This window comes from Polistes fuscatus, unplaced genomic scaffold (genome assembly GCF_010416935.1).
Source record: "Polistes fuscatus isolate 324 unplaced genomic scaffold, CU_Pfus_HIC Scaffold6, whole genome shotgun sequence".
Classification (NCBI taxonomy): domain Eukaryota; kingdom Metazoa; phylum Arthropoda; class Insecta; order Hymenoptera; family Vespidae; genus Polistes; species Polistes fuscatus.
In genome coordinates this window covers 632,698-655,556 of record NW_025113140.1, presented here as the reverse complement: position 1 = coordinate 655,556, position 22,859 = coordinate 632,698, and the positions used below count along the sequence as shown (strand labels likewise).

At 34.6% G+C, this 22,859-nt stretch overlaps 2 protein-coding genes across 3 annotated transcripts in view; both read left to right on the top strand.

Annotated features, from left to right (window-relative positions):
• LOC122522807 overlaps positions 1-22,859 on the top strand; it is a 224,813-nt gene that overhangs the window by 196,335 nt on the left and 5,619 nt on the right. The window lies entirely within an intron of this gene.
• On the top strand, positions 1,443-22,616 carry LOC122522808 (lisH domain-containing protein C1711.05-like). The gene is made up of 2 exons (XM_043644078.1): positions 1,443-3,359; positions 22,255-22,616. Exons 1-2 carry the CDS (start codon positions 2,262-2,264, stop codon positions 22,348-22,350), a joined length of 1,194 nt encoding a protein of 397 aa, XP_043500013.1. The 5' UTR covers positions 1,443-2,261; the 3' UTR covers positions 22,351-22,616.

Below are 22,859 nucleotides of genomic sequence, written 5' to 3'. Positions count from 1 at the left end.
TCCCACGATATTAAACGATAGAGAAAAAATGTCTTGTGAGATAAATTATTGGATAAGAAATTATAGGATTTCCTTCTTCGATCTGAAAAAAAAAAGAAAAAATAAAAAGAAAAAAAGAGAAATCCAAATCGCGAGTGGTAAACTCGATATCGTTTTCCCAGCAATTTTCGCCACGCGTCTTGTTACTCGCGCACGACTAGTTCGGCGAAGGTTCGTTCAATCGGTTTCCGAAAGGAAAAGGCATTCCAGGGCTCAAAGTGCCGGATCGTTCGGTGATTGGTGAGCGTAGACGACGTAAAACAAGAGGAACGGGACGACGGGGTCTCGGGCGTTTACGCGAGCGGTTTTACAGCAAGAAGACAGGAATAGCGAGTACGAGTATGTGAGAGAGAAAAAGAGGGGGTGGAAGGGAGAGGGAGAAGCTCTCCTTCTCAGTGAGAGCAAGGTTCGAACGCGCGAAGCGTGGCATATGCGAGAGAGAGAATCGAACCGGTGAGAGTTTAGACCCGAACGCGGAGAAGTGAGCTTCGAATCGAATGGAATGGAACATGCGCGCGCGGCCAAACAGTTTTAAATATTAGTATAGTAGTAGTCATCGTCGTCGTCATCCTCTTGTGTATTATAATAATATTCTACTATTGCGTCCTATAGTAGTATTATACTTGTCTAATACCGTACTCGAATGCAATCCTGTGCAATAGTAACTATACTTGCTGTAATACTATAATCCTGCAGTGTTGTAGAATTGTATTTGGATTGTACTTATTGTACTCGGTTGGTATAGTAGTTCTGTACTTAAAGTAATAATAAAGTTGTGTAGTGTAACTTGAATAGTATTATACCAGTGTAGTGTTGCAATAACCATACTTAAAGTAATACTATCTATGTGTTGTATAGTAGAACTATACTTGCAGTAGTAATAGTATCGTGCACTTATTAGTTCGCGTTAACTTGTGCCTATCCTTCTTTCTTTATGTACGTGTGTATGGTTGTCGATCGAATGTGACGTGTATATGTGTTCTCTGGGTGTTTGCGTGTGTGTGTACGTAGTGTGCACGCGTTAGTCGAACGTCGGGATTAGGAGCCGTCGCAGTAGGCCAACGGCACTCGACGCAAAGGCGTCGTCCCTTTTTCCGACCTACCGTAAGCCTCGTCAAAAACCGTGTCCGGTCTTCGTTATCTTTTTTTATATTTTTCTTTTCTATCCTTTTTTTGTGACAACTGGGTTCAGTTGCGTTGACAGATATTTTTTAGTTTTTTTTTCTCAAACGGTATCATAGTTTTTGAAAGTTGACACAAGTGACAGGAGAGGTTTTTCTAATGTCATTCGACTGTAATTCGAACATTTGACATACACCAGACGTATTTTACATAAATTGATTTAATTCGTTTCTTTTTTTCTTTTTTTTTCAATTATTAACATTATGAAACCTTGTTGACAGAGAAGGTAATTGGATATCTCGATCAATAATTTCATATTTATTCGCCAACGTCTTTGACACAATTGACAAGAAATAATAGAAGCCGATCTCGTGCAGTACTTATTTTTTAATTCCTATAAGGAAATGCAATTTCTTTTTCTAACGTCATCTTCGTAATTAAGTAATTGACACAAGTGACACCGAGCCAATATAATCTAAATAAAAATAAAGAAACCGTAGAGGTAAATTGGTAAAAATACGATATTGCCTATTCGATTAACACATGAAAAGTGTCTAGACTTTTCCGAATAGAATTTATTCTCGTCGGTGATAACATAGTGTCCCGTGGCGAGCAGAGAAAGAAGAAGATTATCATTCACTGGGTATAGCAATCGCGTGTTGCATAGAAACTTTCACGTTCGAGAGATCTTCCAGCAATTTCTCACATTACCACGTTGAAATCAATAAACTTTCTTGTAAATCACATTAATCATCGTGTAAACTCTCATCGAGGATATAAGAATTGGCCTTCAAATCAAAGTTTTTTACGTGATATACATTTTTTCCATTTTTCCAATGGCGTGGGAGACCAAAGTTTATGAATAAAATGTTTGATCTTGAACTTGTCAAGGCTGAAGAGAAGAAAAAGAATAAAAATAATAAAAAAGAAGAGGAGGAAGAGGAGGAAGAGGAAGAAGAAGAAGAAGAAGAAGAAGAAGAACGAGAAGAAGAGGGAGAAAGAGAAGAAGAAAAACTAACACAAGGCGTCTTTGCGTAAGACGTCAGTCCTAGGAGTACGAGATGACGCGAGAGTTTGAACGTAAGCGTTAGTTATTTCGGATGTATATCACTGAGGAAGATAGTGGGGAGGACGGCGGTTGCCGTCTGATCTCCGTCCGTCAGTGCGTCGACGTCGACGGAAGATGCGAGAACTCGTGGCCAGAAAAGAAACGAGCTCCACCTCCACCACCTCCACCGTTGCCACCACCACCACCACCGCCACCTTCTTCTAATTCTCGTCATTCAACGTCTAACAATACCAATGACAAGATAAACGATAGTTTATCGGACAGTGGCAGCAAAAAATCGGATTCGAAAAATCGAATTCAATTACGTTTACTGCATTCGACGAGTATCGAATCGAAGGGTCAACGAAAGATCGATCTAATCGATGGAAATAGGAATAGCAAGTCCCACGTAGGAAAACAAACAACGACTATCGTGAATTTCTGTTATCGTGACACCCTGACGCGAGCTTCTACAAAGAACTGTACAGCATCGATCTCTAAGATCGATGCTAACGATCAAGGTGGTCGTGTCCTTAGGCGTACACTTTCAGCGCCAGGTTCAGGCGAATCTTCGACCGATGATAATTCGCCTCGGGCGTCTTCGTCGAACTTGAAAATCATCTTAGACGAAGGCGTCCACCAATCACCGACAACTACTACGACTACGAGATATCGTTCGAGAAACGATACGTTTTCCACGTTCAACAGTACGAGAGCTCGTGCATCCTCCTTTGTGATCGAACGAAGGAAATATCGTAAAAGTTCTCGTATATCTTTCTCGAGATCTACCGAAGATTTATCAATTAGAACGACAAACGAAGGGACAACGATATCAACTGCTGCAACAGCAGCAGCAGCAACAATAACGACAACCACGAACGCAAACACGACCACCTTGGAAGCTGATGGAATGCGGAACTGCAGCAACTGTAACGTCGCTGGTGTCGACGAGGACGAAGGATGCGTCCTCGTTGGTGTGCGTTCTCTCAAGGAAGATGGAGCTGAATCAACGAATACCACGCTCCTACGATCGTCTACCAGTTTGATACCACGACAGGACGACAGATGCACCAGAAGGGATCGCGAAAGAGCTAGGATTTTACGTCGGCGAAGAATCAACGGCAGATCCGCATCCGTTCCGAGATTAAACGTGAGTCGAATTTCGATTCCTCAAAAATCTAAATTAGGATCTGTTGTTGTTGTTTGACAACAATGAAAGCTCACTCCTGTGGTCAAATTGATTATCGCATCTTTCGCGAATGGTCATTAAAAGTTTCAGGATCGATTACGAAATTCGTAAGAGAACATTTCGTCTTTCTCCACCGACAGAGAAAAATCGATTTCGGTGGAGAAAAGTAGTAGTTCGTTTGAGTTTCATTACACGTTACCTATATATCCTCAAGAAATTCATTCTCGCGATAACGTATTATTTATCCCCTCCCCACTCCTTAATAAACTCGAACTCTCTTCAGTTGAACTCGGGGGGCGTGAGCCTTTGAAAGATGACTCGAAGAAAGAAAGAAAGAAAGAAAGAAAGAAAGAGAAACTATCGGAGAGGATAAATCGTACGGAGGCATCAACCTGCTAAAATACCTTGCTTTACTATATGGTAGTGTTGGTGTAAAACGGAGAAGAAGGAAAATGATTTTTAGGTGGGGGGTAGTGGTGGTGAAGGGTTTGTAAGAAGCGATTGTCTCTCTCTCTCTCTCTCTCTGGTTTAAGGTGCACCCACACATATACACGCACACACACTTATACAAACGTGAATAGAGTACAACGGCAACGTGATATTTAGATGCAGGCCGATCGCACTTAGTTGCGAAAGCTTCTTCAAGTATTTGCGTTGGCGAGTAGTACCCCGACCCGAGCAAGAATTTACCTGGTGCGAGACTAGCTTCCTCCGTGTCTCCGTTCTCTGTTATCTTTTTCTATCCATCTATCTATCATTTTATCTCTCTTTCTATCCTCTCTTTTACTCGTGTGCCGTTCGAGCTTGTAATTCAATAGGAGTTTGCATAGGATCGCGTCCAACGGTGCGAGCTTTCGCGACCGCATAATCTAACGCGTCTGTCAATACGCCTACTATCGATACGATCGATACGTAAGTACTTTAAATACGTGGGCGAGGTTTCTACGAGGATCTCTACGAGGTCACGAACATCGCTGATCTATCTTTTTACTTTCATTTTCTTTTTTGTTGTTGTTTTTTTTTTGTTAACACGTCGACCATAACGTTGGTCATCCCTGATCGGCGTTCGTTCATTCGAGTGGAGCTTGACACGCGAGGCTCAAAACTTTTCAACCCTTTTTCTTTAAGGACTTCCTGGTCACCGAGTATATTTCAGTTACTCTCTATTCTCAACAAAAGTTCTTTTAAATTGTTCATGTACGCATTGATATTCGAGAGTCAAATACAATTATACGAGTCATTAAACAAAATTATATTTAATATTCCTTTAAGAAATAAAAAAAAAACCTATTTGACGAGAATAATTATGAATAATATTTCGTGATTTGTCATCGTGACATTTTGTTATTACGTTATAACATTTGGAAATCATCTAAGAACTCTCTTTCTTTATCTACTTTTCATCATCTTCCTTTCTCTATACATCCGCTCGTAAGCCATTCACGTTACTAATGAATTCGATCGAGGATTTGCATAGGCGCGTTGGAATTTATGAATGCATATAAACATTATCGACAGTTTCTGCTTCTGTACACCTTAAGCGTATACGATACCGGTATCTTTGACATGCTAAATCATATACGAAAATCAATATTTTCTTATGCCTTATTTTCACAAATCACACTACACAAATTTTTATATCATTTATTACAATCTCTTAGAAATTCGATTACACGAATAACGTTTGGAATAATTATAAACATTTTCACGTTAGAAATTTTACGAAGAATTTTACGTTCTTCAAAATGTTTGCCAAAAAATATAAATTTAGGAATTATCCAGATATTCCAAAAATATTTTGCGCGTTCTCATTTTCATATTTAAATACTTATTAGTCACCTCACGTTTAGTCTCCAAACGTTTTCTGAGAATCCAGAAAGAGAGAGAGAGAGAAAATAACGTTTACTCTTTATTTTTTCTTCTATTCATGTTTTTTTTGTTACATCCTCAAGGTTAACACCGAGCAAAAAGCGTAGATAATTTTTTTTTTTTCCACGAGGAATGATAAAAAAGACAAAACGAGAAGAAGCGTGTTACGAGGAGAATCATTTCGTTCCGTGTATTGATATTCGATCTATCGCACGTGTAACAATATCAAATGTACGTTCCTTTACGATTGCACATTGCTTATTTAAAAAACATACAAACTATACGAGCCTATCTTATCGCTAATAACGAAGAAAAGTATGTCGCTTGAGTTGATGCAGAGAAGTATACTTCTGATGATTAATGAAGCATTAATTCTTTCAAACTCAACAAGGAAGATATTTGTATATACACAGATGATATTTCACGTTATAATATAATACGTAGTACGAAAGATTAAACGAAGATAAGATCGTACATTATTATACTTTTCTAAGTAATTAAATTCAAATATATTTAATTTGATCTTCCTTTTTATTAGTATTTTATTACTATTATTATTTTATTTTAGATTATATCTACTATACGTTTTATAAAAGAACACGCTTAAGATCATACGATGCACTAATTGCATTGACCTTTTTCGTTTTGAAAGACGGTCCTCGAGGCGCCAAAGTGCATCAAAGATGATCTCTCAGATCAAATACCGGAACTGTTAATCGAAGAAGAATACAAGACGTACTTAACTTGAGTAGATAACAACCATGTATTCACAACTACGAGAGATTTTAGTTCAGCAAAAGGATAAAACGAAAGTATAGTTGATTTGAGATTTATCGTTTTTATACGAGCACTATCTTGATCGTGTCATCGAGTCAAGGAGAATCGGTTAATTTTTATGTTAATTAAAACGAAAGAAATAAAAAAGAATGTAATTTTAAATTCGCGGAATGTTAATGTACGATTAAAATTATATGAAAAAATTTCCTGCTTTGATTTATACTACTTTAAATTCAATCCTTTTTTTGCGAACGAATACATTATATAAACTTTAGCATTACGACGTCATTGCTGACGCGACGAGAGAGAGATACTAATTTGTTTTTAGATCTTTTCAGTTTTCTCTTACGTGACATTTAACATAACACTTTTATTTTATTAGATAATAAAATAAAATTCAATTTAAATAAAATAAAGAAGTGATTATATAGAGATATTATTTTTATTAATATAAAAATAATAATTTAAGATTAACTTCATTCTCAAATGTTTTTGAAAAATATGGAAATAACAACGTGAAATAGAAAACACTTGTCCACTATTAAAAAAAAGTGATAAATAACTAGGAAAAAGCTAAGAAAATAATTATAATTGAAAGAATTAATAGTAATCAGGAAACTGTAAACGATACGTTTAGTTTTTTCCTTTTTATCGAATATATTTTTCATATCAATTTAAATTAAATATGACAAAATGCATTTACACAAATCTGACGCAATTAACGAAGGGGGAATAGTGCTTGGTGAACATAAAAGGTTTCTTCTTGGTGGCACTTGTACGATATCTGACCTGAATATGTTTTGCTGCTATTATATGCTACTCAAGAAATAAAGTCGAACGATAGATACACTTTTTACGTGTCACACGAGGTTGCGTTATCTTCAATATTCTTACGTTTTTATTTATTTTTTATTTTTTACAAAATAGCAAGAATCTTTTAATATAGAAGATTGAAATCTCGATGTTTTTACGATTTTAAAAGGAAGTCTCTTCTAGAAGGGAAAACAATTCACATAGAAATTTCCATTTTGTAATCTATAATGACTTTCGTGAAGGGGGGGGGAAAATAAAGAGGAGAGGTAAGGAGGCTACTGTGAAAAGTTTCGAAGTACGAGTCTGAAAAAAACTCTACTTTTAAGTTTCACTTTATGAGGAAAATATTTCACAGAAGCATGAAAGTTGACTTTATCTTTATCGAGAACGTGTTAAACGTATGCTATAGTATTGCAATGCAAATTTATTTCTGAACTACATCACCGTGTGACATCACATGTCACTAGTTATACGTACAGTCAATTATAAACAGATAGGTGAGAAAAAAATACGACATAGTTTTCTTTTTACCTATTCAAACTTTCCTCGATTAACGTAAATTATTCATTTCGTGCAATGTTGTTTTTTTCTTCTACAAAAAAGAAAACAGCATAAAAATGTTAACGTATATGTATATGAAAAATGATTAACACAAGTTTTATCAGCAAAGAAATCATATTGCGGTGCGTTTCGGTGAACGCTGATCGATGACGAAAGCAGGAAAAAATGTTGCTGACGATTCCAAAACTTGGATAGTATCGAATCGTTTCTTTCTGCTAACTTACATAGCTAATTAATATCTCAAATCTTCTAATGTTACGATCTTACGTTAAAGTTCTTAGAATTCATCAACGCACAATGTAGGAGCGTGTCTACCAAGCGAAATAGTGCGAGCTCGACGAAGCATAACAAAACTCGGCTCTTACATATATACATACATACTTAAGTTCAGCACGAACCCGATAACAGGTTTATTTCCGTACCAATTTGCTCGGAAGAAAAAGTAAAGCGCGAAACGATCGTGAAACTTTTCAATTGACACGAATTACGCGGGATATTCGTAAAATGTTAATCGATCCTATAAAACAATGATTCAAACAAACACTTCATAAAATGATTGTACGTAAAATTGATCAAAATTTACTAATGCATTGAAATTCAGCAATCTCATCAATTTGTACAACGCGATATATCCTCTCCTCCTTATATCATCTACCAAATTTATAACTTAAACACAAATATTTCTAATCCAGAATCTCTCTTTCATTTCCGTCGTAATCTTTCTTAAAGTAACGTAATTAAACCGGTCGATCCTCTCTCTCTCTCTCTCTCTCTCTCTCTTTCTCTCGTCCATAGGTTCGTTTCAAGATGTTAAGATTTACTTCGTCACGAACTGCTTTGAAAGATTTTTCCATCGGTAATAAAATATAATTCTTGTCGTGAAAGATCTTTCGTGCTCGAGTGATCATCGCTGTCTATTAAATAAAACAGAAAATAATTCCGTTGCTTCCTGAATATCGAAGATGAGGAACGGTATTACGTTTTGTAAATACTTGCTAAGGCACAAACTTGTCGGATTATATAACGCCGAGTATGATCTTCCTCGGCTTTCCATCGTTGAGTATATATATGTATATTCGACATAATGAGCTGCAAACATCGTCTAATCCACGCACACATGGATACACGCGCCTCTAGAAATCCACGAGCAGCTTTAATTACGGAACGCATTGCGTTAATCAACTCGTATATTGCTGGTAATACGACTACAATAAAAACGTACCGATGCAAAGGCATTCTTTTGCTAAAACATACTGGGGGAGTAAATGTTCGCACGTTCTTTCCCGGATTCTTTCTTTTTTTTTTTCTTTCCTCTAACTTTTAAATCCATACAAAATACACCTAAGTGTAAAATTGCAAATTTGTCTTGAATATAATTTTGATTGGAATTAATTAGAAAATCGTATAACGCTTATATTGCAGCTAAATAAAAATATTATATTTCGATAGTGCAATAAGATATTCGAAGATTTGTCGTTTTAAAAGGATTCCCTTGAAAAGTGTAAACGTTGTTTATTTTGTCGAGAAGATAAATGTAAGTAACAGTTAATCTAATTTGGTCAAAGAACCAGAATGAGTTTGTTCGTAGAATTTAGTATAAAATGGCAATGGTTTTGCCATAATGGTATCCATGACGCAGGATCCAAACTCGTATTCCCTTCTGTCTCTCTCGCTTTCTCTCACTCACTTTTACACACAGTTGTATCTCACACTTTATGCTCTGACGCATCCACCAAAATTCCTTTCTAAGGCACACACCACGCGTGCTTTCGAAGAGAGTAAAAGCGGATTCGCGGCTTGCACCCGAAGACGTCTCTCCTCTTTTGCCGTTATATTTTTAGAGTCACGGCTGGTCAACATTCTCCTGATCTTCTCCCTTGTCATGTCCTTTTTCTTCTCTCTTTTTTCCTTTTTCTTTTTCTTTTACTTTTTATCCCTTTCTCTTTTTCACTCCCTATTCCATGAATTCTCCAGAGAATGTTCGCAACCGCGACAGCTGCACGACGAAATCGCAAGGATCCTACAAACCATTATCGTACTTTTCGTTAAACCTAACGAAATCTCTTATGCTATTTCAAGGTAAAGTTTTTGTTATTCTTACGTCGATTCGCGGCACTTTAACGGCACATTCATTAACATCCTATTCGAAACATCAACCCATTGAAATACCACCGGAAGAGATGTGAAAATATTTACGTCCTTTTCGGCTCGATTAATTTCAATTTGAACCATACGTTTCGAGACACCGTTGAAAGATTTATCTTGCGTACATTTTATCGTATACAATTAAATAAATTATTAGTTAGGAAATAAATAACAAATATAAATTGATTAAATAAGATAAAGGATATTTTGTTTATTATTTTTTTATGACGCGTGTTTTTGTTGTTGTTTTATTGATTCGGTATCAGAGATTCGTGAACTTTCTTGTCTCTCTAAAGTCGACTCAGCAAAGGAGGTTAATCTCGTTGTAATAATCAGATAGGAATGCGATACCAACGGGGAATTGCGGTTAAATCTAAGCAGTTTCTTGTTAATTCGTGCAAAGAATGGTGACGACGAGTCAGGCATGTAAATCTAAAGATTATAACGGTTTTGCTATCATCCATTTTGGATTACGATGAAAATTCAATTATAATATCAACAGTTATTTACAAAATGTTACATTTATTTCATGTTAAACACTAGTACACAACATTCGTTTTTACTTGACTTTTATATCGAATTTTTGTTGTTTCCATTAAAATACATTTATAACACGACCATGCCCGATTCGTATTATTGCACAAGCCATAATCGCTAAAGAAACTGTGCATAGAATTCTAGTTATCCTTCGAAACAATCTCAACGGTTTGCAGTTAGAGTTGGCCTTTCGCTTTCATCCCCGTGAATATGGTAAGCGGAGAAAAGTTGGTCGATTTTATCCCTAATTAACGAGCTATCATGCTACGTTCGTGTTACACGATTCCTCTCCTAAATTACATTCAACCTCCTAAGGATCAAATTTTCAATCTCATTTATGGGAAAATTTTTTTCATTTTTTATATATTCTAACTGAAGAAAATAAAACATTGTTTCGCTCGTAGAAAGATCGGTCAAAATTATGAAAATTAAAGTTAAATGTCAATATATATATGTGAGAGTAATTTTGAGCAAAGTAACAGTAATATTTCATCTCATACAATATTAAATATATAATTGATTAAAACATGTAAAAATAGGATAATTAAATTATAAATAAATATACAAGAGAAAGAGAGAGAGAGAGTACAAAGAATACAAATAATATTAAAACAGTTACTCTCTAACTAATTCACGTGTTACGCAAGCGATTATATTATCTCTCGATTATCAACAATTCGTCCGTGATAATGAATGCATGTTGTGCTCGACCCACGTGTGTGTACTGGTGCACGAGGAACGTTAATAAGTGGAACAATGCCTTTATAGATTTGTATCGTTGAAAGGTGTGAAGGCAACAAACCACAATGATATTTTTTTTCTCGAAAAAGTTACACTTGCATGATTTATAAAATGTCACTAATAATTCACCTATGCTCCTAAGTACACGTGGAAGCACCGATTATCTGGGAAAAAAGAAAAAAAGATGAAGAAAAGAAAAAGGTCAGAAAAACAACTATCTAATACGTGAGCAAATTCAAGATGAAGTATTTTTATAGTCGAGATTCGTTTGGAAAGTACTACGCGTCTTTACTCTAATGTTCTCGACGAAGTTACGCTTGCATAATTTATAAGAAAAAATTACAGTGATCGTGAACATACGCTATAAGGTCTGATTATAGGAATGAGAAAAAAAAAATAAAAGTAAAATTTTTTTCAAATAAAAAAATATCAGAAATAATTATCCGTATACGTGATAGCATTCGAGACGAAATATTTTCTTGAGATACTTTCTACTTGTGTGCTTAGTAACATGACGAAGAAAAGTCAAATAATTTTTAGTAAAAGTGATAATACAAAATTACGACGACTATTTGAACTCGTGTCAAAATTTAAGATTATATTCCGTCGAGTTACATTTTTCGAAAAAAGAAAAAGTTATACTCCCTAGATTTACAGAACTATTATCACCCGTGCCGGTAAATACACGTGTAAATATTGACTAGAAAACGATAAAAAGGAAAAGTAGATAAAAATTGAAAGAAATTATCTACGTGACAAAGTCGAAGAGAGAAATTGATATTATCTTAGACTCGGTGAAAGATATTTTTCGTGGTCGTGTGTGTTTGAAAAGGACACGTCGCCACGTCTTACCCCTTGAACATGCAGCGATATTCTCGAAAAGGACAAAGAAACGATATCGGTATTCCAAAGACGAAGTAGAAGAAGGCCTCGAGAGATATCACGTGACTTGGTTTTCGAATATACCGTTAAAATCGCTTGGGAAGACGAAGTCGAGGAAACGCGGAGAAAGATGCTGGTGCCTGCCTGCCTGCCTGCCGTTCCTTCGAGATTAACGAGAGAATGCACTTGGTTTCTTCGTACTGTATAAACTAAGGGTTCCTTGCCCTCTGTTAGTGTATGGATTTCTTCCTTCCTTATTTCCTTATTATTATTATTACGAATATTACCTCAGAACTCGAACTTCCGTGAAGTAGCCAGTTGATCGAATTAGAGATTCCTCGAAGATGTTACTTTGAAAACACGAGAATACAGATATATTTAAAAGGGTATCATTTGTTACTTTCAACGAACAATAGTTGGTAACTATACTAGCAACACATCCTTTTTCATTTGTGATTAGGATCGATATAGCTACTCACTTTGCTTTTCCTCTCGACTAACGTATTCACATAATAAACGCTAACGATATTCACAATTAACGGCATACGTTATACTTAAATACTCTTATTTGTATGCACAATATGTATGATACACCGTAACGGGAACGTATATTATTATTTAGTCTTATGTCGTAAATTCCATACTTATAAATTATAGGCGTGGTCTAACTCGTAACCATTCTCGATTATATCGAACATCATTGAGTGAAATTCACACGTAATATTACACTTCATACTATTATCTACGACCCAGAATTCAAGACTTTTTTTTCTACTCACTGTTCTACTTTTCTTTTTTTTTTTAACTAAGTCTACGTCTATACCGATTTATACCGTTACCGTTTTAATTACCGATTCTTAACAACAGAGTTATGTCGTTTTACTGTTCGGTATTAGCTTAAACGTATGAAATAAATAAATGTTTAAATGATATTAGAAAAAGAGAAATTGTTTGAAAAAATATTGCACCGAATTGTTCGAGTTGCATTGAACGAACATGTTTGAATCGTTCACTTTTATTCGTAATAATCATTCTCCAATCGTGATCTCGATAGATCGTAACGATTGCTTACGTAAATCATAAGCATCCGTCTCGCCTTTGTATTGTGAGAATCATCGTACTGTAAGTTGAAGCATGGAAGCGAATAATTGTCCAATATTATTCACCAACCTTGACACATCGGCCATTCGAATGACTATTTGAATGACAATGCATCGACAACCGGGACGTTCATTTAATTCGTATGGCGAGCCATATTTCGATATGCCGAGTTACGTCGAAACTCACAGAAATCGAATTGTCGATATTTCGAACACGCTCCAAGATTCGTCCGATTTTTTTCGACATTTATCCGATTTATTTTCGAATATATTGACCATTTAAAAGAGAAAGTACGTAGTATACTGGATTAGTCATTTTAATTTGAACAGCTAATTTATGTGGTTTTATTTGAAAAAGAAAAAAAAAAGAAAATAAACACTTCGGGAAAAAATGTTTTGTCATAAAATTGTAGACAACTGAGAGATTTTAAGGTGGTCCAATTTAAATATCCAATTTTTTACCAACGATTACTAACAGAGAGGAAAAGAGAAAGCTAACAAAACATATTAAAAAGTATTCCCAATTAAATGTTACATCAAATATAATTCCTATCTAATAGAATTTCTACGATATTTTATTTAATTTCGAATTCCAGTATCGCGAATAATCGATACGCGCCATTTCTAATCCTGTCATTTAAACGTTATATCATACCTGTCTTACCGTATAAGGAAATAAACTGTAGAATTTGTTAAGTTTATTTCTTTTTACATTTATTTCCTTTAAAAATACGTAACACTTTCCATTTGTCCCTGTTCGCTTAGGACACGCAAGATGATCGTCTCCTTAGCAATGTTCTCATATTTTCCCTTAGTAATGACACGTCGTAAAGGTACATTTTCGCAAGTGGCATATAATGACAGTTCTGGTGTAAGCGTAACGCGATCAGAACGAAATAACCGAGTCCGAAGACTTTGATTATTAGGGCCGTTATTGCGATGCCATGGTAATATTAATATTGTTGTAATAACGCAACACGATACACTAGACAACAACAACAACAACAACAACGTGAACAGCCTAAAGGAAGAACTATGTGTGTCAGCGCGAGTTGGTTGTATAGGAATATTTCTTGATAATATATTCGATCGTAAAGGGGGTTGGTATGCCTGTCGGAGAAAGTTTAAATCCGGTGTTAGACTCTTCGTGCTAGGAATAATGATATCCTGTACTATCCTTTAATGTAACTTCGATTACTTCATTTCACATATAACAACTACATATTACGAGCATAAGCGAAGCAAAACGAAGGAAGAAGAATTTTATGTCTGACACGAGAAACTATTTTATCCAATCCTTTAACATAGGGGAATCTATGAAAGGAGTCTGCTGAGAACACTGGTGGTCTTTCTTTCTATGCGAAAATATCTTTCTATCGGGTTAAAAAGAAAAAGAGAGAAACAAACAGGATGCCACCTTTAAAATCCTTTTAACCAAGGTAAATAAACGTGGTGTCTGAGACTGAGAGAATAAGTTAGTAGAGTACAGGAAAAATCTTTCTCTCTCTTTCTATCTTGTTTGTTAGTCACGTGGGATCGAAACTGGAGCGCTGTAATGCACTGCATGGAACGCCTATGGCGGTCTTTCTGCAGGCACATGTATCTCCCAGTGGTTTAACTCGAAGAAGAGAGAAAGGCAAACGACTTATCGACAGACTTAATATATGTGTATGTATGTATCTATGTATATATGCACCGTATGCACATATGCACATATGCACATATCTTTATACGTATGAATATATGTATGTTTGCTATATGTACATATGTTTTTATGTATGTATATTTGCATTTATATATATGTTCATGTATGAATGTATTAGTTTTCGTACGTGTGGCTACACGTTAGTATGTATTTGCTTGGCCAATAAGTCCATGGGGTTTTCTTTTTTTTTCTAAGTAAATAAACAGCAAAACTTACATGGACTTATTGGCCAACCCAATATATTTGACCATATGTATAAATGGTTTATATGTGTTTGTGTGCTCGTTGCAAGTAAGTTGCGATTGGACATGGTTGCATTCAGAAACGTGTGTTAGAAAAGTGTTTCTATCGTCGAAAAAGAACTTTGACGACGACGACGACGACGACAACGACAACGACAACGGCGACGAGGATAACCGAGCAAGACGAAGTCACGGATAATACCGTATCGAAAGACCAAGCTAAAGTGTAACTAGCGTTATTGGCGCTGCCTTGCATTCCAACTCGTTGCGTAATTGTCTGACGGAACGTAGTAGGTCTGGCTTCGTTCCTTCGGTTACTTCTTTAGATGGAAAACTAAACTTCTAACGGACTTTACTTTTTACTTATATTGCAAATCTTCTTTTTTATGAATACTCAAAGTGCCCAAAAAATAGGTCATACCTATCTCTAGAAAGATATTGGTAAAGTATTTTCTATAATTTAAAACTTTCCAAACACTCCATGAAAGAACAAATATGAAAGTTATATGATTTTAATCTAACAAAGTTTGTTTAATGGTCCTATACTTCCGGAACACCTTGTAGATTGAATATGAAAGGGACAAGAAACGCATATACCTATGTAAACTTTCGATTTCACCTAAACGTTCTTACTTATGGAATGTCTCATTTGAAATTATAACTGTCTACTATCAATGTACTATTTGCTGTCACTAGTCTATTGTTTGATCATGCGAATACGTGCCGCTTTACATAAACTTTCAGTAGTATGATGGGTGTTTGATATCGTTGAAATTGGAGCGCAGGAAAGTAGGAAACACAAAAAGGCGATCTTTCGTATCTCGTAATTAAACATCTTAGAAGATTAAACGTATCGAGGTAACATCGGCACGCACGATCTCGTGATGGTGCAGTTTAAATTTTATTATCGATCATTATATCGTTGAAAGTCCTATTTTCTTCTTAACGTTCCAATTATTAACGCTATCCGTTGAAAATCTCAAATGATTGCGAACATATGGGACGTGAAAATGATTAATAATTTGTAATCGTGATATAGTATTCATTAAAATTCTCAACGTCCCTTTGTTTTCAATGATTTCAATATCTATAATTACATATATGATTTTGAATTTTTACCGAAAACATTTAATTGCATTTATAAACCATCAATGTGCATACAATATTACAATATTCGTAATATTTTATTCTTACATCAAATTTCATTCGCGTGTGCATCGAATGATGCAAATTCTCCTCCCATTTGTGTCGATTGTTACGATCACAAAACTTGTACGTGATTTACACAGCAGCTCGTAAACTAATTGTAAGCTTCGTAAATAAACTGTAGAGTAAAAGAAATGCGCGACCGAGAAAGAAAGAGAAAGAGATGGTATACAAAATCGAGGGTTAGTGTGCACCCTTTGGCAATTCGCTTCTTTCAAATAGACTCTTGTAGGTATGCAAGAGCGAGACGACGATATAAATTATATGGGTGCAAATGGATGTGAATTACAGCTAAGGCCCTTATTTCTCGGTTTAATCGTTACCTACTACGCAGTAGTTAGGTACTACACGCATATACGTTTGATTTTTCCAATGGTCGTTCTTCAACGGTGCAGCTAGCTCGTCATAAAAGCAAAGAGGCACATGGCCAGCTTGGAATATCGCGCTTATGTTCACTACTTCCATGAAAGACCACACCATGAGAGTCAATCTGAAACACTACTACTCGAATTTCGTTGACGTAAACGTGGATCAGCGATTGTCCTACCACCTGGTTCTTTCTTTGAAATTATTTCTTTAATTCTTTCTTAAGAATTACATTTGGAAAATATTCGTTGGAATGTTTAATGGTAAATAACATTTGCTTGCCCAGAAAGTTCTTGCTAATCTTTTGAGAAAATAGTAGTAAAAATAATTATTGGCAGCACGTACTTTCCGAGCAACCCTAATTCGTAGCTAGGATAGAAATCGTAAGTAAAATAATGACGTGCCATTGAAACAAAAGAAAGCATACTCGAAACTTGTGCGCTGTTAACGTATTTTACTTTGCTTTGGAATGATTATGCCTTCGCGGAAGAAACATTTATTCTTTGCCAAGACTATAAATTTTGCGCATTAAATAAACGGAACTAACCACGGGCGCCAAAGTTTGTCGACTCGCGAACAACGCTTTAACTCTCAACACTGAACATTTTCTTCTCGTGCTCGTTGTGTTGGAGCGACAGATGCGGAGACCTTTTATGTCACATAACGCCGCCAAAATGGGCATTGTGGTATTCTCTGTTTCGTCATGAATAGTAGACATTTCTGAGGGTCGCTATGAAAGACCCAGTATGGACCACAGTGAGCGTTCTTCATTATTATTATTATTCGCGGTTTTTAGCTGGATGTGTTCTACCGAGAAATAAAACAACAATATTGGATCATTCTTTTAGGTTTACGTATAATATATATGTATATATACCGATTTATCAAATTTATCGTAACTTCGTATAATCGAATAAATATGAAATAAATGAAAAATAATTCTACACGAATCATAACCGATGATAAGAAAACAATTAGCATTTTTTTTCTTACTAACGAAAGTTACCGTTCGTTAATCGGAAGATTTAATATTCAATAGTTTTCGAAAGTATCTCATTAGGCTATTTAATGTCACGAATCACCGATCGTATGTTCGAGAAATCGATTAAACACGCGAACGTGTAAATTTAGTAGTTTTTTCTCTACCGAAATGCATCCTTCTTTTTTCCGTTTCCCTTTTTTTTCTTCTTCTGCTTATCTCTTTTTCTATACAATGAGTATATAACGCAATGGAAAGAGAGAGAGAAAGAAAGAAGGAAAGATGCAATAAAAGTACACGAGGTATGAAACGACACTACGTTGCGTGCTAAGGAACATAAATAATATGCGATGTGTTAGCAGCCGCTAAAACTGAACGAACTCCGATCTGTTATGGTGTAAAAGAGAGGGAGAATGAGAAAGAGATGGCGAGAAGGGGTGGTGTATGTTAGACTATCCTCATCTTCCTCCTTCGCATCCGCTTTCGCGCTTGAACCGATCATAAATCATGATTTATATACGTTTCAACGTAAGTTCCCGCTCTCGTAAAAACGATTTTTCCTTCTTACGTCAAGCTCCGTGGATTGGGGGGGAGGGGGTAGAGGGAGCAAAATTAAACGAGTCAGTAAAAATTAGGGAGCAAAATGTATAACGAAAGAAGAAAAAGAATAAGAATTCAATCAAATGCTTTCCATTTTTCGATACTTTTTTTATCCTATTTTTATGCATTTACAATCAGAGATTTGTCTCGCACGATGAGCATAAAATAAATTAGGATTAAATGTAGGTTAAAATGTAGGTTGTTCGAATTAACGAAAGAGAGAGAATAATTCGTGTCATGTGAAAGTGGACTATATGAGATTACCCGAGTGAATTAATTCATTAAATTAATTTACATTTTTCTAATAAACCGATGGACCGTGACAAATTAAATTTAAATGCATTTTAAATATGTCCTTAAAATTAACGAAGGTAAAAACGAATGATACTCGATCATACGAGAGAACTTTTTAATCATTATAATGTTTCTTTTGTTTTTTAATAAACCAATGTATCATTACGAATTATAATGAGATAATATATTTCTTAAAATAATTTAAACGATAAAATGAAAATTATCTTGGCATAATTTAAAGCTAATAAATTTATTCATCGTTGTAAATTACGTTGAAACGCATTTAAATCTTTCATTATTAAAACAAAGAGTACTCTTTCGTATGGAAATATAAAATACACGTAATTAAAAATTAAATTATATTTTTATCTCTTAATGAATATTCAATGTCAAAGACTTTCATAAAGAAAGAACAAACCTAAGTTTAATTACGGTGATTAATATCGTAACAAGAGTTTCATTATCCTCGTCTAAAAAAAAAATTTCACATTTGAAAGATTTAATTTAAGAATGTATATGGTTGGTATGATATTTTCCATAACGATCAGAATTTCTTCGAGGTTCGACCTTAAAAGGTCTTCAAACAACTCGACGGCTATGGTTTAAGTTTCGCAACGATTAAAGTGAATCTTCGTCAGAGACGAGTTTCATGCTAGATACGAGAGAGAAAGAGAGAGAGAGAGAGAGTTACACTGCCGTCGGGCAGAGAACGATAAACGATGGAAAGGATTTATTCGACCTTTGCGGTCTTGGAATGCAATCTTTCGAGACACTTAGCCGTACGTGCTTTCGAGGACTACAGATTTCACGAGCTACCAGTACCTGTTTTCCTCGCGAACAATTTTTTACAGTCTTTCTTGTCTCTGCCATAGCGCTGTGTAAGAAGTGCAACAACAACAGCACCAACACCACCACCACCACCACCACCACTATGCACATGCAGTACCAGAAGTAAGATGAAAAGTGAAAGTGAATGGGATACGTGAGAAGAAAATTCTACGAAATTACATTGACTTTCTTTCGAATCTTTTCATCAATTCTTATATTATACAAATTTACGTGAACGTGTTCTCTCATCTTCATTATAACGTCGTTAAAACATCATCGAAGTTTCTTATAAATTGGTCAATAATAAATATGAAATATATCATTGTAATATGGATGACTTGGAATTTCTAATCTCATATATGATTTATTTTCATTCTCTTTATTTTATTATTGCGCAGGAAGTGTTATCTAATTTTTCACAGAGAAAACAAAATATAATTATATAGATATAACAATAATAAAGAATCATTTCCCTTCATAATATAATTTTATTTACCGCAAGTCGATACAATAATCTCGCATGACTTTGCAACGAGTTTTATCTTATTGCAAACGTTAACGCATAATTTTATTGAAATCATTTATTTCTGATACCGCATTAATGTTCATTCTGTTCAATGTAAACTTAACGACTTAATAAGAGAGATATCTTCTCTACTGCGTGTTTTTTTTCTGTTTGGTCAAGCAAAATGAGGATAAATTAAAACGACACGTTTTAACGACTCCCGTATATTTTAACGAAAGCTGGATAACAAGAGTAAACTGAAGATCGTTCTTATTAAGTGGTTCTAAAGTTCGCACGTTTAACACATTTGCTCTTCTTCAATTTAAAATCGTACGTTGCTAAAGGACTATTACTCGTATGTCTGTGTGAGTGTTGCATATGCACTACGACAGCATTCGTTTCGCTTCAGATATATGCAACTTAATTGATCACGTATGTAAGTACGATGTACCCAAGTTATTTCCCTTCTTTTATTCATCCTTGAATGAACGATTAGTATGCTATAAAATATATTGATGCCTAACCTGTCTCAATAAATATATCTTTATCTATCAATATAAATATTGAAAATAATTAGAAAACTCTCGATTCAAACCAGTTAGGGATTCTTCATAGTTAAAAGACCTCCAATTAAAACAATCAACTCTAAGAATAATACAAATAATATATTAATCTAATTTTTTTTTTTTATAAAAATAATCTAAGTATACGGAACTTGTATGTTTGCAAGAAATTCCTAAGTGGTCGACAACCTGTCACTCGAGTTAAATGGAATATCTGTATGGCGGTGCGCCTTTAAACCCATCGATAATGGGAAAGTCTAGGTGTTTCTTCGTCGATCCTCACTAGTTTCAATCTATAAACGAGAAAAACCATTTGGAATCGTACCTAAATGTATTATACAAGTTTTCTAACACAACATCGTCATCCATCTCGTTCTCTTTCTCGGTGATCGTTAAATATTCAGGAAAGTGTTGCACGAATACCGGTCGTACGACCGGTCTATAAAATAATAAAAAAAGAAAAATTGCCACACGAATGAAAGAGCGACGATTAACGAATCGATAACGAACGATTCGATTAACGTTTAATTAACGACTAACATTGTAAGTCAACTATGACATCTACTTCTTGTTTGTATGGAAATTTTCTATGCACTTGTACAATCAAACTTCATCACTGTTTTAATCGTAATTTGTATTATTCTAAAATATACGAGTATTAGAATAAAATTAGACTTGTTTATTATAATAGGAAGCTTGGTGGATTAATGTGTTGCAATAGGGAACAAATATTTTTAAGAGGATTGTATAATTAGAAATTTAAAACAAAGTGTAATTTATAAATCCATGATACATTTAAACTATTTTTACTTGTGTCTATCTTGTATTTAAAATATAAATATTATATATCCGTTTGTCTCGGACAACGATAAGAAACAAAGATTATTCGTCCCTGATAAACTTTCAAGTAATTCATTACACTGCAGGAGGTGAAGAATCTCTCTCTCTCTCCCCTTAAAGATTTATATTACATTTTTATCTTTCAAGATGTTTTCATAGTTAGAATAATTCAAATTTTTTGTCGGAATTTAACTAAACTACGTGGAAACTATTTTTCCCCCCCAGAGTATTATTCACGAAAACGCGTTTGAAATGTTATTTGGTAAATTCTATCGTCGAGACTTCAAGGATTAGTTCTTTTGTCTCATTTTGGAATACAACACAGACAACTCCCAATATTTATTACGTGACGTTGAAGATAAATGGTTTTAACGATTACCAAGAACAAGCTGAGGAAACTTTGATTGACATATTGTACTTAATCAAAAGTTACTTAGATGTATTTTATGCGCAATACACGCATAAAATTATCTAAGGATACAACGCACATCTACATTTAATATACATGAGTGTATATGCATGAAGGGAAACAATTATTACTGCACGATATTGATTGATACATTTGTTACATTCGAAATTTTAATCATACAAACACCAATACCATTAAACGAGAAATATATCATGAAACATTGAATTTATCGTTCATGCTTCGTGCGCGCTAGAGTTGATTTATTATATGTTCTGTGTATCGAATTTCGTAATCAATTCGAGTGGAATTGCGTATTTTGCTTTTAGAGAAAAGGGACGAACGCGATTCCCCGTTTCAATGAAAATTGTAATCCGGAAAAATACATCGCGTCCCTTCTAAGCAATAATCTTCGTAGTCATCCGTGACAGAAATCAATTTCACGAAGAGTCGTCATTTGTTTCGATAATATAAAAAGTCAGTGACAATTTATTAGAATTATTTCATTTCTCACAAATATATACGAAGTAACGCAGAAGTAATCTAAATGGATTAAAATAATAATGGATTAAAAATAATTCTTTTCATTTATTTTCTTTTTATAAATGATTTTTTCTTCTTCTTATATTTGAAAATATGAACACGCGTGTTAGAAGTAAAACGGATATAGAGAGGTTAGATCTTTTAGATTTAATTAGAAATAATTCGGATTATATATTACTTCTCATTAAATAAGCTTTTAAAAATATTATTAATAATTTTAACTTAGTAGGAATAAAGCTATCTTTTCTTTTTTGTTTTTTCAATAAAATCTTCAAATGAAATGAGAGTAACTTTCTGCATAACTTCGTTCAATTAAAGAACTTCTTATAATTGATCATTGAAACATTCCAATAGCGAAAAGAGAAACGTAACTTGGCACGTGTCCTAACTACAATCGCAACCCAACGTCCCGCGGGTTTCACAGTGAAAAGAGGAAAAAAAAAAGTATAGTACTTACGTACTTATTTTCTAAAGCTTAAGGCGGTAAAACTTTGTGAGAGAACGTGTCACGTACATGTGGAAAAGACGAATACGAGAAATGTACTCGAATCAATTTGGTAAATGGAGCTTGGCGAAGAATAAACGATGGGATTATTCGAAAAAGAAAGTACGTGAATTCTTTAATTCTATGCGCAATTTCGCATGATTTTGAATTCGAATTTGTTTACACGCGTTCAAAAAAAAAGAGAAAAATGCTTAAAAGAAAGTTTTAATAAACGTCGAATAATAAAAATGTGGTTAAAATATATTTTATAATAATTACAATGATAAATGATTCCACGAAAATGATATATTCGCTAGAAAAAATATTACAATTATAATATGAAACTGTAGAAGAAGATAATGTACAAATCCCCCTTCTCACACGTGAAATCTCACTCTATTAACATGATAGCTTCGAAAACACGGAGACAATCCATGTAGTGCGTCTGTTTTATGACAACAAATATATATATACA

Coding starts and splice junctions, on each gene's coding strand:
- LOC122522808 (XM_043644078.1), top strand. CDS start 2,262: ATGTATATCACTGAGGAAGATAGTGGGGAGGACGGCGGTTGCCGTCTG. Junction 3,360..22,254: donor CATCCGTTCCGAGATTAAAC/GTGAGTCGAATT, acceptor ACATTCCAATAG/CGAAAAGAGAAACGTAACTT.